We start from the raw sequence: 16,431 nt of genomic DNA, 5'->3' as shown, positions 1-16,431 counted from the left end.
GCCCTGGGATCAAGCCCCACATGGGGCTCCCTGCTCAGTTGGGAGTCTGCTTCTCCCTCTCCCCGCTGCTCATGTCCTCTCTCACACACTAATAAATGAACAAAATCTTTAAAAAAAAAAAAAAAAAAAAAAGGTTGGAGGGTGCCTGGGTGGCTCAGGTGGTTAAGCATCCGACCCTTAATCTCAGGTCAGGTCTTGATCTCATGATCTCACGGTCATGAGTTCAAGCCCCATGCACAGCATGGAGCCTACTTTAAAAAGCTGTTAAGTACAGTTAAATACCAGTTTGGAACAACCCCTGTTAAAATGGATGAAAGCTATCTTAAACTACAAATATTCTAGTATCTAACTTAAAGAAATTAAGTATCTTTCAGCTCAGTTTCCTAATTCTATATGATATTTTATATTTTTATCCCTTATTCCTCTGCTACACAAAATAACAGAAGCATCAAGATCTACTTCAGTGTACTTATTGCCCGGTTTAGAATAAGAAAAGGAAGAATGAGTCTGTTTAGAAGATTCATCCAAGGTTGATGCCACGTGTGTTCTCTCCTTCTCACGAAACATACAAATTAATTTTTCTTATCTTCATTATTAATCAGAGTTCTTTCTACACTGAGCCACCTAGTATCCATGAGTTAAGTTTTATTCTTTCCTGTTTTTATTGCCTAAGAACAAATGATACAGTAATAAGATTAGAGCAAAAATGAACTATAGTTGTAAAAAATCAGCATGGTGATAAAAAAAAAAATTAAACCAGGAAAAAGTTCGTTAATCAAATGCAGTATCATACATTTACAGCTTAGAGAAATTAAGATGATTCAGTCCCCTAATTTTAAACTTTCAACATGAGAGTACAGGTAACATTTGTTAATTTGTTTAACTCTTTTCTCCTTTCCACTCTCTTGAAATCCAAAGTGTAGACCCATAATATAAGCTAGAATATCCCAAAAGCATCTGACAGAATTCTCAAACATACGGTCTCTTCTTATGCAATTGCTAAAAACAGCAACTGTATCCACACATGCCATACAGACTTGGGGAGCTCCTTTTAAGTTGGGGGGCGCCTGGGTGGCTCAGTCGTTAAGCAACTGCCTTCAGCTCAGGTCATGATTCCAGGGTCTTGGGATCGAGCCCTGCATCGGGCTCCCTGCTCAGCAGGAAGCCTGCTTCGCTTCTCCCTCTCCCACTCCCCCTGCTTGTGTTCCCTCTCTCGCTGTGTCTCTGTCAAATAAATAAATAAAATCTTAAAAAAAAAAAAATTTAGGTTGGGGCACCTGAGTGACTCAGTCAGTTAAATGTCCGACTCTTCATTTTGGCACAGGTCATGATCTCAGGGTCATGAGACTTGAGCCCTGTGTCGGGCTCCACACTCAGTGCAGAGTTTGCTTGTCCCTTTCCCTCTAATCCTCCCCACACGTGCGTGTGTGCGTGCGTTCTCTCTCTCATAAATAAATAGTTTATATATATATATAAAAAAAAAAGCCTCATTAACTCTCCAAAAACACTACTGAACATTTATTTGAGGAATTGTCTTTATGGAAAATTGTAATGATTTATAGTAAGTTTGATCCTTTCCAAACAAAAGAACTGGACAGGCAGGAAATACACTAACACAATATTACTTACGACAGTGCTACTCAAAAGCGTTGTCCGGTAACCTGTGCCTGTTTGCAACTTCTCTGATACTGATATGTGACCCGATAAATATAAAAAGAGTAGCACTGAAAGCTTTTATAGCAATCTTGCATTGCTCAGACATTTTTATCATATTTTATAAGAGTACTGATCCACAGCATGTTGGTCTTTTAAAAAAAAATGATCCTTTACCTTTACCATAGATAGTTTTGGAAGCACTGGTTTTCAAGTATACCTAGGATAGTGTCATTTTCTTAAAAAATATGAAAAATTTATTAAGAATTACCATGAAAATGCTGGTAAGGACAATCAGACATTAAACAGAGATGTCACCAAATTGCATTATCTTTTACCATGTCATTGGCAAACTAAGGCTTTTAAGACAGATTTGGTCCAGTGTCTTTTTTTATAATAAAGTTTTATTGGAACACTGCCATACTCATTTAAGTGTGGCCTATGGCAGCTTTCACACTACAACAGCATTACTGAGGGTCACAAGAGAGGACTGATGACCCAGAAAATGCAAAATATTTACTATTTGGCCCTTTATAAAAAGTTTGCTAAATCTACTCTACCAATATCATGGAATTAAATCTTAACACAGATTAATAATTCTCGTGCCCAGTTTGTTAAAACTGAAAGTTTTTTTTTTTTTAAGATTTTATTTATTTGACAGAGAGAGACACAGCGAGAGAGGGAACACAAGCAGGGGGAGTGGGAGAGGGAGAAGCAGGCTTCCCGCCGAGCAGGGAGCCCAACGTCGGGCTCGATCCCAGGACCCTGGGATCATGACCTGAGTCAAAGGCAGACACTTAATGACTAAGCCACCCAGGCGCCCCAAAACTGAAAGTTATTTCTATAAAAAGTTCCTTCATGTTTCACATAACCCTATTAATTCAGTATGGCTTTTAAAACTGTAAGTACTGTAAAACTTAGGCTATAAATTCTTATTAGTGAACTTACCATAAGAGAAAGTATCTGGCAGAGGAACACCATGGCCAGCCAACTCTTGAAAAGTCCAAAACTTATTAACACAGTTCAGGATGGCTTGCGGTCGGTTCATCAACCGGCATCCCATCTTCTCTAAATGGCGCAAAACAGTGATGTCACTATCACTTTGCACCCAAGGGGTTGGTACTCTCACTACCACCACTTGGGGATAGGCAGTAATTAGTTCTCCATTGATCCGTAGACCTGAAATATATAGGAATGAAGCCAAAACCATTAAAAGGGAATATACCTATGTGTGTATGTATATATATACATACACACACACACTTTATATTGGGTCACGAAACAAAGTACAATACAATTTTGTTAAGATTTCACTGGAAGGAGACATTCCTTACATTCCTTTACAAGAAAAAAGAAAATTTAATGAGAAAAATTTCTGCAGTGGTTAAATTATGGTATGTGTCAATAAAATGAAATACCACAGGGGCACCTGGGTGGCTCAGTCATTAAGCGTCTGCCTTCGGCTCAGGTCACGGTCCCAGGGTCCTGGGATCGAGCCCCACATCAGGCTCCTTGCTCTGCGGGAAGCCTGCTTCTCCCTCTCCCACTATCCCTGCTTGTGCTCCCTCTCTCGCTTTGTCTCTCTCTGTCAAATAAATAAATAAAAAACCTTTAAAAAAAAAAAAAAAAAAAAAAGAAATACCACAAAGCCTTAAAAAAAAAAATGTCACGGGGGACCTGGCTGGCTCAGTTGGTAGAGCATGGGACTCTTTGATCTCAGGGTCATGAGTTCAAGCCTCACACTGGGTGTAGAGATTACTTAATAAAATTAAAAAGACTGTCATAATCTCTATGTTCAGAGATAGAAAAAATGTTCAGATACATAACGCTGAGTTTAAAAAAAAAAAAAGCAAATCTTGGGGCACCTGGCTGGCTCAGTCATTAGAGCCTGTGACTCTTGATCTCAGGGTTGTAGGTCCCAGCCACATGCTGGGTCTAGAAATTACTTAAAAATAAAATCTTAAGGGCGCCTGGGTGGCTCAGTCGTTATGTGTCTGCCTTCGGCTCAGGTCATGATCCCAGCGTCCTGGGATCGAGTCCCACATTGGGCTCCCTGCTCGGCAGGAAGCCTGCTTCTCCGTCTCCCACTCCCCCTGCTTGTGTTCCTGCTCTCGCTATCTCTGTCAAATAAATAAATAAAATAAATATATTAAAAAAAAACAAGCAAAAGCAAAGCAGATGTATGGAATTGTTGAAGCACTACACTGTACACCTGAAATTAACATAATACTGTATGCTAACTATATTAATTAAATTTAATTTAATGGAATTAAATTCTGTATTAATTATATTTTTTATGTGTTCATTTTATATAAAGCAAGAAATAAGGAAGTTGCCGTCTTTTATGGTTTTTCTCGTATGATTTTACGCCTAGGTGTTGCATTTTTTCAACACCTGCTAAAATTTATTCTTTAAAAAAAAAAAAAATTCCAAAAACAGGGGCACCCAGGAGGCTTATTGGGGACCACATGCAACGCTTGATCTCGAGGTTATAAGTTTGAGCCCCAACTTGGGTGTAGAGATTACTTAAAAATTTTAAAAGTCTTTTAAAAAAAACCTGTTTGCATTAAAAAATAGTATGCTTGTTTTAAAGCATTCAAATACAAAAATATATGATGTATTCAGCTCCCATCCAATATCCGAGGTACTCAGTGTTAATAGTGTATTTTCCCCACTGCTAAGTATAAAAAAAATATTTAGATTATTTTTAGAAAAATTATAGATATTTTACGTTAATTTCTCTCATCACTTAAAATTACACCAGAGACATCTTTCTCTGTCAGTACATATAACGTTTCATTTCCTTCTCTTTTTAGTGGAATTTAACTGGACTTATATTTTATATGAGATATACCATATGACCAATACCTTAACTCACTGACATTCATTTACTTAATATTAAGCAATTACTATGTGTCAGATTATTTTGTAAAGATTAGAAATAGATTGGCAAATAAGGCAGATAAGGTCCTTATTCTTAGAAGAATCCATTCTAGTGGGAGAGACACTTTTAAACGTGGAAGTTCTGATATAGGAGAGAGAAGTGGGTTATCACCTGAGTTAGGGTATAAGACTTAGTTATGTGTGTGTTTAAAGAGGAAGGAAACTTCACATTTAAGGGAGTTGAAGTCACAGAACAAAAAAGCAGTAAGTAAGTGGTTCAACTACAATATTTACTAACAGAATGTAAAAGATAAGGTTGGTCATTTAAGCTGTCAAACATGAAAAGCCACAAGTTTTTATTGAGATATAACTGCCATATAACACTGTATTAGTTTTAGGTGTACAACATAATGCTTTAATATATGAAATACATTGGGAGATGATCACTGCAATAAATTTACTGAACATCTATCACTCTCTTAGCAACATTCATATATACAATATAGGAGTACCTGCATGACTTAGTCGGTTGAGCAACCAACTCTTAATTTCGGCTCAGGTCATAATCCCAGGGTTGTGAGATTGAGCTGTGTCAGGGTCTGCACTGGGTGTAGAGCCTGCTTAATAGTCTCTCTCCCCCTCAGGCCCCCTCCCCACCCCTTCTCTCTTTAAAAGAGAAATATACACTACAGTATTGTCAGTCATAGTCACCACGCTGAACATTACATCCCTAGGATTTATTTATCTTGTAACTTGGAAGTCTGTACCGTTTGACCACCATTTCCCATTTCCTCCACCCCACTACCCACCTCTGACAACCACCAAACTGTTTTCTGTACCTATGAGTTCGGCTTTTTTTGATTCCACATATTAAGATCATACAGCATCTGCCTTTCCTGTCTGACTTACTTCTCTTAGCATAATACCTGCAAGGTCCCTCCATATTGTCACAAATGGCGGAATTTCCTTCTTTTCAATGGATGAATAATATTTAAATATATGTACATATGTATCACATTTTCTTTATTTATTCATCTGTCAATGGACACTTAGGTTATTCCTATGTCTTAGCTATCATAAATAATAAAGCACTGAACATGGGGCATGCAGATACATCTTTGAGATAGTGGTTTTGTTTTATTCAGGTAAATACTTAGACCTGGAATTGCTGGATCCACAAATTCTAAGCTAAAGAGTTTATATTTGTTCTGAGTAAGGGAACTCAGACTGTGTGCTGCATACTGCCTGTGATACTTCACACTATCCCCATCTTTTAATCCTTCTCTATATGGCAGGATCTAGAAGCATTTCCCACACTCCCTTACCAGCAGGATTCGATTTTGAAAATCTACCACCAAGAGAGAATTACACAAAAATTTAAAGGTCAAAGAGAAGTAGAAGTCACTATTCTCCAGGGGCAGCTGCACATAGGTATGTAGTCATTGGGAGATGTGAGGTTTTGCCAGTGGCTTCAGGGATTCCCATAATCATTCATGGTGTGGCTACAGGTATCTTGAGATCAGCACCATACAGTTTTCTGCAATCCCACACTTTGTCATTTTAAAAAAAATGTATTTTATTTATTTGAGAGAGAAGGGGGGGAGGAGCATACAGAGTGGGACAAGCAAAGCAGACACCATGCTAAGCATGGAGCCTGACGTGGGGCTTGATCTCATGACTCCGAGATTATGACCTGAGCCGAAATCAAGAGTCAGAGGCTTAAGTGACTGAGCCACCCAGGCGCCCCTGCCCTTTCTCATTTCTTAGGCTTTTTAGTGACTTGCCTCAATAGGCAAATGTAAAAAGCACTTTTTTAACACAGAAGAAATTTATTGACCAGATTGGGAGTTACAAGTTTTTAAACTAGGACATGAAGAATGGGAAGTTAAAAAAGCAAAGCCATTTTAGGGCAGAAGATGCTGAATTTGGATATAAAAGATTTCAGTGATAACATGAGGACATCAAAGTGTAACTATTCTGTAATAGTAGAAGTATGGGTTGAAACTATACATATATGTGTACATAATTCATATTGGTGTTGTGGAGTGTGTGTACATGTGTGCATATTTACTTATTTGTCTGTTTACTGGAATTTGCCCAAGACATAATAGCTTAGGAAACAGCGATATATAGGCTGAAAAAAAAAACCGGAAAAAATGAAGAAACCTAAGACCAAGATTTGATGGATATCAATCAGAGACAGCGAAAGGAACTAAAAACCTGAGGGGAAAAAAAATCAGCCAAAACACTAGGAAAATCTACTTTTAAGTAGTATTGTGAAAAATGAGAAAGGTCAGGATAATCAGGAGAGAATGATCACATTCACTAAATAAAACAGAAGAAACAGGAAGGATGAGTGTTAAGAAGTTTGATCAGAAAAGGATACTGTCAATTGCCAAGAGAAAAATTCGACCATCATTATAGTTTCATCTCATTTCCCTAAACTGCACTTTTAGGAAATGTGATAAAATTGGGGCACCTGGGTGGCACAGTTAGTTAATCGGCCAACTCTTGGGTTTTGGCTCAGGTCATGATCTCAGGGTCATAAGACCGAGCCCCACGTCAGGCTCCACGCTTAGCAGAGTCTTAGTACTCGCTCTCCCTTCCCCTTGTGCGTTCTCTCTCTCAAAATACACATAAATCTTAAGAAAGCAAGCAATGGAAATGTTCCACGCTTAGTCCACCCATCTGTTGCCACCAGAAATCGGGAGTATGGGAGTACTTTACCCAAAGTGCATATCTGCATACTACACTATATGGGTATTATTGATGAAAAGAAATTCAATACCTCTTGTATCAGAAACAAACACTTCTTTTTTTTTAGATAAGCAGAAGGTGAACCAAGACCAGAAAGAAGGGCAGGTACAGATCAATGTGAGCCCAAAAAGGCAAAACAGTATCTCTCAGAACTCTGCCTTAAATGTTACTCATCTTTCGGGCACTGTTAGCAAATGCTGTATAATTACCTTTGATGTAGAGTTTATAAAACTGAAATATAAGATCCCTGTTACTCAGAATACACGTGCACAAAGATGTGTATAGAATTTTCCCCACAATTCCATTACACTCATCATAAAACAGGTAGTGCAGTTGAATGTGCTACCACTTACTTTGCTAGACTCCATTTTCTCAGAAATATATTCTTTACTTATCTTAAACCTCAACTTGTGAAACCGTTCATCTAATTTTATTTTGTACTGGGATGAAGATTTCAATACAAATATTTTAGATTTTACATTTTAGATTAAGTGCATGATCAAGCATTAACAGCCAATAATAAGTGAACCTTAGAAAAGCAACGGGGAGGGGGTTATTCCTATATTTTCGAAACAAGGAATTTATCATGTAGAGGTACCTGGATGGCTCAGTCAGTTAAGCATCCAACTCCTGATCTCAGCTCAGGTCTTGATCTCAGGGTCATGAGGTCAAGCCCTGCACTGGGCTCCATGCTGGGTATGGAGCCTACTTTTTTTTTTTTTTTAAAGATTTTATTTATTTATTTGACAGAGAGAGACACAGCGAAGAGAGGGAACACAAGCAGGGGGAGTGGTAGAGGGAGAAGCAGGCTTCCCGCAGAGCAGGGAGCCCGATGCAGGGCTCAATCCCAGGACCCTGGCTGGGATCATGACCTGAGCCAAAGGCAGATGTTTAACGACTGAGCCACCCAGGCACCCCTGGAGCCTACTTTAAAAAAAAAGTATTAGGCAGAAACAAGTGTTGGCAAAGATGTTGAGAAAAAAGAACCCTCTTGCACTGCTGCTGGGAATGCAAACTGGTGCAACCATCGTGGAAAACAATATGGAGGTTCCTCAAAAGGTAAAAATGGAAGCACCCTACGATCCAGAATTGTATAGCGTATTTACCAAAAAAATACAAAAACACTAATTCAAAGGGATACATGCACCCCTGTTTATTGCAGCACTATTTACAATAGCTGCACTATGAAAGCAGCCCAAGTGTCCACTAATAGATGAATGGCTAAAGAAGGTGTGGCATATATATACAATGGGATATTATTCAGCCATAAAAAAGAATGAAATCTTACCATTCACAACGACATGGATGGAGCTAGAGAGCATTATGCTATGTGAAATAAATCAGTCAGAGAAAGAAATACCATATGATCTCACTCATATGTGGAATTTAAGAAACAAAACAAATGAGCAAAGGAAAAAAAGAGAGACAAAGAGACTCTCAACTACGGAGAACAAACTGATGGTTACCAGAGGAGTGGGAGGGGTGAGGGATGTGGAAAAAAGGTGATGGACATTAAAAAGTACACTTATGATGAAAAATAAAATGATTAAGAAATCTACAATGTATTAAAAGCCTACTGCTGTTAAGGCAGAGTGAGAAGGTGCTATGGGCTGATTATTCTCCAAGTTGAAAGATTCCTTTGGGAGATTAACAATCTCCTTGCCAATAACTAAGTGGAGAATCTCTTACGTAGCCCTAATTTAAACCTGTGCTTTTTGAGTGTAGAATTTGGCTACACCATTAAGAATTAAGTACTAGTGTTTTTTTTATTAGGGGGGGTTAAGTGTTTTTGTCCTCAGGAAACAAGAAACAGGTTCCTTGCTAACTGACATTTTTTTTTTTTCCATCTTCTGGTGTTCCAGAGGATTCTTCAGGATTTCTGAGATATTTAGAGCTTACAGAATTGTAAGAATTTTATTCATTTATTTATTTATTTATTGTGGCTCTGAACATTTTTTTTTTAAAGATTTTATTTATTTATTTGACAGAGAGACAGCGAGAGAGGGAACACAAGCAGGGGGAGTGGGAGAGGGAGAAGCAGGCCTCCTGCCAAGCAGGGAGCCCGATGTGGGGCTCGATCCCAGGACCCTGAGATCATGACCCAAGCTGAAGGCAGTCGCTTCACCGACTGAGCCACCCAGGCACCCCAAGTGGCTCTGAACATTTTATCTTCAAAAAGAAAAGAAAAAGAACTGTCAGAATTTTAAATGAAAGTTTCATTCAAGTGAAGGTACTATTTGTACACAATTAAAAACCCACAATCTCTGTGTCAGAGATCAAGGAAGCACTCAAAGACTAAGGGAGATGTGTCCCTAAAACACACGTGACAGTCTGGAGGGACTCAAAATTAGCCAAATTTCAGGTGATTTGACCATCAAAAAGGTCAATTAACTGATAATATTTTGACTGCAAAAAAAGTTTATGGATTCATAATAATTATAGAGAAAGGACAACCAAAAAAAAAAAAAAAAAGCCTCATTTTCTATCACTGAAGGGACTACTACATAATTCCTTATTCTAAAAACCAGTAGATAAGGAAAAATTACATTTATCCCACCATTTCTGCAGGAACTACAGTTTACTAGGAAAAGGTAGGAAAAGCTCTTCTTTGGACATGAATGCCAATTAACAAAGAATAACAAAATCTGAAAAATACCCATTTTATAAACCCAATGCAGTAAGTGAATCAGGCAAAGATCATCAAAGATGTTAAAAGCATTAAGAAAAGGTTGATGGGATATTTGTATAGTGCCAAAATATCAGCAATTTGCTAGGCAAAAAGTAAAAATAGGTTTTTGTAATAGACAGACCATACAGACATTACTTACCCAGGGACCAAACTTAGCATCACTACCAGTGGCACAGACTGTCATTTTGTGCCTCCTGGCTGAATGCATTATGAAGTATCTACATCACATAGTCAGTAATTTTTTGCTCAAAATGCATAACCTGTATGTAATCGTGCCAATTCACAGGAAACTTCAGAAGGCAGACACCATAAGGAAACTATCAGACAAACCCAGAATATGAGACATTAAAGATAATTTTTCTGATTACTTCAAAAAGTTATGTCACTGAAGAAAAAGATGGGAAGACTGTTCTAGAGTTAGAAAGACTAAGACATTACATCCAAATATCCTTGCATGAACCCTTACAGAGCCTGATCTGAAAAGAATAACTGAAAGATATTTTAGACTCAACTATAAATATCTGACTCTGAAGTATTAGATGCCATTAAAGAGTTATTCATATCTTAAGGTGTGCTGATGGTATTAAAGTATATGGGACAGTGTCCCTTTTTTTTTTGGCTACAGATATTGAAGCATTTAGGGGTAACATGAAGACAGCTACTTGTTGTAAAAGGCCAACAACTCTCTCAAAAAGCTGTGTGTAATGTACATAATATTTATATATATTAGGAAAAAGAGACATAAAAGAACAAAATGTTGCTACTGAACACTCCATCTAGGCATCAAGAATATAGCTGTCCATAGTTCTATTCTTTCAACTTCTCTATTCACTTAAAACTTTAAATACAAAGTGGGGGTGGGGGTGGGGTGGGGTGGGGGCGGGGGTGGGGTGGGGGCAGAAACCAAGACATCATATCAAATTCATCTAAGGAAAACTGATGCTGGTCATTCCTATTTCAAAATCTCCAGGGTTTGTTGCTCAGCTTTCCGCTCTTATTTTTTAATAGTTTCTCATCCTTTCACCAATACTGAAAGTCCATTTACTGTTCCACCACTGTCCTACTTCCCTTGCCATTTATGTTCAAAGTGTTATTAGTGCAGTAAAATTACTTATTAGTTCATCTTGGAAGGGGTGAGAACGGAAAAGTAACTAAGAGCTAGAATAGCTTGCTAAAGGTAATCAAAACCAATCCTAGGACCTGAAATGTTTCTGTCTGTGAGTTCTAGTTAGAAAAAGCAAGTTGGCAGTGTAAGAGATGAACAACTTTGCGCTCCATATTCCCAGCTAAATTCTCCTAACAAAATTTAGTTGTTTGGGTCAACAGTCCAGGAAACTGATCCATTACTTAACTGACAAAACTACTGAAAATGTACCACCAAAAAGTTGTATTTCCCACATTTTAAAATCTCCAAGTCATATCACAAAAAAAAGACCAAATAATTATGAACATTTTATGATACTCAAGTCATTAAAACCTATTTTCCAATTGGTCACAAAGAATTAATGCCTACCATTAAATACAAATTGCAAATCTGTCTTCCCGTATCTCTAACACATCAGAAATGTCCTCTTAAACTTTTTTTTTTTAAATCACTGGTTTGTTTCCCTGACCATCAGGTTCCAAACTAATCAAAATGAAGTAGTAAAAGTACCTAAATTTTGAAGACGACACTGGATAATGGGTATTTATAGTACCAAAGGACAGATAATTCTCAAGAGTTACACAAAACACTAAAAAAGTCTTTATTTTAATAAAGATAAAATAATTCTGGGTAAGAATTCAAACAGCTACTAATTATCAAACACCAAAAACAAAAATAATATTAAGACTCCATTCTACTAAGAATATATATGATGCTTTTCCTATTTGCTTAGTTGCTTCCTAACAAGACGTATTTTGTGTTTTCTATCAAAATATCCTTCTTTAACCCTCCACAGCAATCCTTTTGCCCTGCAATTTGTTTCTAAGTTTTAGCTGGTAATCCAGGTAGAGACAAAACTATTTTTTTCAAAGGTAAGCCCTTTTGGAAATGAGGAACCAATAAAATTCCTTTCCAGATCCCTCGTCAGTGGCACAGAAAGAAACAAAAGGAAGACTACTGTACAGTCTACCTCATTATCACTGTGCACTGCACATTGCAGCTGACAGTCATGTGTTTTAAAAAAGAGAAAGAGAAAATGGGTGAACTGTTTGTTTGGTGGGTTTGGTTTTTGTGGGGTTTTTGTGTTTTTTTTTGTTTTTTTGGCTTAGATAAACTGAAAAAAGTTTTAAAGAAGAGGGAAACCAAAAGGAGGTAAACAAGCAGACTATCACTGTCCATATTATAAAAGCATCTTTACTGAAGTAGTGACTAGTTAGCTTCTTTTCCAAGTATCTTTAACAAATAGAGAATGTGAGGTTAAGATAACCAACTCTATACCAAAAATTGGCAGAAAAAGCTAAGACAACAATTATACAGAAATGTGATGTTACTAGCTAAAATAATTAATCTCTTAAAAAAATAAAAGTATTCATCTCCTTAAATTTTATAAATGCCGACATTCAAGCTCTGCAGGTTTGAGTACATTCTCTTCAGCATTTCCACAGATAGTTTTAAGAAAATTATCTTAGGATAATGCAATATATGTTAAGAAAAAAAAAAAGAAAAAGAAGATAGCAGGAGGAGAAGAATGAAGGGGGGGAAATCGGAGGGGGAGCCAACCATGAGAGACGATGGACTCTGAAAAACAAACTGAGGGTTCTAGAGGGGAGGGGGGTGGGAGGATGGGTTAGCCTGGTGATGGGTATTAAAGAGGGCACGTTCTGGGCGCCTGGGTGGCTCAGTTGGTTGGGCGACTGCCTTCGGCTCGGGTCATGATCCTGGAGTCCCTGGATCGAGTCCCACATCGGGCTCCCTGCTCGGCGGGGAGTCTGCTTCTCCCTCTGACCCTCCCGACCCTCCCCCCTCTCATGTGCTCTCTCTCTCTCAAATAAATAAATAGAATCTTTAAAAAAAAAAAAAAAAAAGAAAACTGCCATTTTAAAAAAAATAAATAAATAAATAAAGAGGGCACGTTCTGCATGGAGCACTGGGTGTTATGCACAAACAATGAATCATGGAACACTACATCTAAAACGAATGATGTAATGTATGGTGATTAACGTAACAATAAAAAATTAAAAGAAAAAGAAAAAGAAAATTACCTTAGGAGAAATACTTCCTGAAATTGATAAACAAAAAGACAAAATACCTTTAAGGGACTATTCCATTTATACATTCCTTCTTTTATCTGTTCAAAAACATTTGCTGAAGACCCAATTTAACATGCTCTGAGCCTTGGGATAAAATCCTAGCCCCAGTTGAGAGTTTTTAAAGAGGATGACAGGGAGGAAAAATGCATGTAAAGTACTTAATAAATGACTGGCATATAGTAAGTGCTTAATAATTGTTATACTGAGTTTACATTGCTGGGGAGGGTAGGTTGATGGCACAGATGGTAGAGTTAATAGCAATAAAACCTGGGAACTTGTTTCTTTATCCCCTTTTGTCCCCAATCCCAATCAAACTGATCTAATTTTTTAATTATTTGACACACAAGAACTCACTATTAGAAACAAGATATACTTCTATTTTGCTAACTTAATTCTATATGCTAACTTATTCTATATGCTATTATTCTAATATGATTTAAAAATTAAAAGTTGAAATACTGTAGTAAACCTAATTAATATATTTTGCTCCCCCATAAAATAGCAATCTTTCCTGAAATGGTAAAGAAAGCCCTATATAGAAGATAAGTGGGTAAATGTATAATTCAAGTCACTGTTAATGAAGCCAGCCATAAAAATTTAGTGCAGTCTTCCAGCAACAGACTGCTGTAGAAGAAAGGAGAGGGGAAGCAAAGCTTCCTTGTGGTGTAGGCAAAGCCCCTTCTGTCCACTTTAAAAAGGGCAAACTTCTAACAGTGGCTCCTGGTTGAAGACAAATATTTGTATCAATCTGTTCTACCAACTTTTGGCAATCAATACCAGCTTACACAACTAATTATAAATAGAACTTTCTGAATGCAGCTATAATAAATATAAATATATTTATATAATTTTAAATAAATATAAATTAAAGGTTATGGAATTAATAACAAAGGAAGGGAACTATATCAAACTCTCTGAATACTCAGTGTTCCAAAGAAAACTACTGGGAATGTAGATTAGGGTTTTTCCCATCAAATGTTTCATTTAGACCCAAAATAGGAAGGGATAATGGTGAGGGGATAGCAAAGGCAAAAAAAGAAAGTGAGATCTATTGCAAGGTCTTCTCTGGCATGCCTGTAACAATAACCCCACATCTGATTCAAACCTAGTTCCACCACTTACCCACTGTGTAACCTCAGACAAGTTACTTAACTTCTGTCTCAAGTTCCTCATCTATAAAATGGGAACGGTAAAAATAGTTCCTTTATAGAGTTGCTGTGAGGATTAAGGTGGTTAACATTAGTGAAAAAGTACCTGGGACATAACAGGCACTTAATCATCACTGTCATCCACCATTCCCTCTTACAGCCGGGAAAATGATAGCTAGAGAAAGTAGAAGTAAATTCCGTGAGAGTAGGAATCTATCTTCTTAACAGCTATGTGCCCCAGCACTATTTGGCACATAGTAAATGCTCAATTATTATTTATTGAAATTTGAATTTATCTCACGGTTGTTTCAAGAAGCAGAAAAGGGACTGAAACCCAGGTCTGAGCCTGAAGCTCTTCTGCCTAAAACAAAATTGTCTCTATAAATTGCTTTAGAAAAACTAGCAAACTCAAAGAGAAATCAAACCATATTAACATCTAAAAAATCCAAAGTAAGTAGAAGGAAAGAAAATTTAAGAGCAGAAATTAATGGAATGGAAAGCCAACATCAACAGAAAAGACAACCAAACTAAAAGTTTGTCCCCCAAAACTAATAAATTTGTTTAAGTCCCTGCTGAGACTGATATAGAGTTTAAAATAAAAAGGCACAAATAAAGTTGAGAATGAAAAGGGAGCTTCACCGTATATCCTACAGATATTAAAAAGATAATGAAATGATTTTCTGAATAACACATGAAAACTTAAGATAAAATGTACATAAATTCCTAGAAAATTTACCAAAATTTACCAAAACTGCAAGAAGAAATAAATCACTAAAACAAATTAACCATTAACTAAAACTTTTCAAAAAGAAATCTCCAGAACAAATAGCTTTCTTTTTTTTTTTTTTTTTAAGGTTTTCTTTCTTTATTTGACAGAGAGAGAGCACAAGCACGGGGAGAGGCAGAGGCAGAGGCAGAAGCAGACTTCCCGCTAAGCAGGGAGCCCGACATGGGGCTCGATCCCAGGACCCCAGAATCATGACCCGAGCGGAAGGCAGCCACTTAACCGACTGAGCCACCCAGGCACCCCAGAACAAATGGCTTTCAAAGGTGAATTACATCATTTAAGGAAAAAATAAAACAATGTTACTATACTTTTGTCTTCTGGAACAAAAAACACTCCCCAGCCCTTTTAGTAAGGCCAAACACAACTTAGCGGAAATTGACAATGACAAGTTCACAGAAGCAAAGTTATAAGGCAATCTCATTCATGAACATAAATGTAAAAATCTTCAACAAATATTAACAAATTAAACCTACCATAATAATAACAATCATAAGCAAGTTGGGTTTACTAAAATTTTTAGGTTGGTTTAACTTACAGAAACCAATCATATAATTTCCAAGTGTAAAAATATGTATAACCATTCAATAGGTATATGAACACTGATAAAATTCAACAAGCATTCAGGATTTTAAAAAATCTTTTAGCATACTTATAGAAGAAAACTTCCTTATTCTGATAATGGGTATCTTAAAAATCCTACAGCCAACAACATTTTTAATGGTTTAATGTTGTAAGCTTTCCCGAGATCATAAGGAACACTAGAATGTTCACTATAACTATTTAATCCAATATTGTCCCAAAGGTCCTGCCCTATGCTGTTAAGAAAAGGAAGTGAGATATAAGGATTAGAAATGAAATATAAGGGGCGCCTGGGTGGTGGCTCAGTCGTTGGGCCTCTGCCTTCGGCTCAGGTCGTGATCCCAGGGTCCTGGGACCGAGCCCCACATCAGGCTCCCTGCTCAGCGGGAAGCCTGCTTCTCCCTCTCCCACTCCCCCTGCTTGTGTTCCCTCTCTCACTGTCTGTCAAATAAATAAAAAATCTTAAAAAAAAAAAAAAAAAAGAAATATAAAACTGATATTCCTTGTAAATGATACAATTTTAAAAGCAGGTAATCCAAAATAATCTATCATAAATTACTGAAATAAGTGAGTTATCTGTCAACATATTATTAAACTTAACCAGCAATGAAATAGAAATGAAAAAATTTTTATTGTTATAATTTATAATAGCAACAAATTCATAGGAATAAAGTATATCTAATAAAGATGTGCAAGACCTC

At 37.0% G+C, this 16,431-nt stretch overlaps 1 protein-coding gene across 4 annotated transcripts in view; it reads right to left on the bottom strand.

Annotated features, from left to right (window-relative positions):
* RIMKLB (ribosomal modification protein rimK like family member B) overlaps positions 1–16,431 on the bottom strand; it is a 61,912-nt gene that overhangs the window by 11,005 nt on the left and 34,476 nt on the right. For all 4 annotated transcript variants that reach the window (XM_032390739.1, XM_032390742.1, XM_032390740.1 and 1 more), the window contains one exon: positions 2,602–2,832. In XM_032390739.1, the coding sequence (XP_032246630.1) occupies positions 2,602–2,832 (231 nt within the window). The remainder of the gene's footprint in view (positions 1–2,601; positions 2,833–16,431) is intronic.

Source organism: Phoca vitulina, unplaced genomic scaffold (genome assembly GCF_004348235.1).
Source record: "Phoca vitulina isolate PV1807 unplaced genomic scaffold, GSC_HSeal_1.0 scaffold59, whole genome shotgun sequence".
NCBI lineage: Eukaryota > Metazoa > Chordata > Mammalia > Carnivora > Phocidae > Phoca > Phoca vitulina.
The sequence above is the reverse complement of the archived record's forward strand: the minus strand, read 5'-3'. Positions and strand labels throughout refer to the sequence as shown.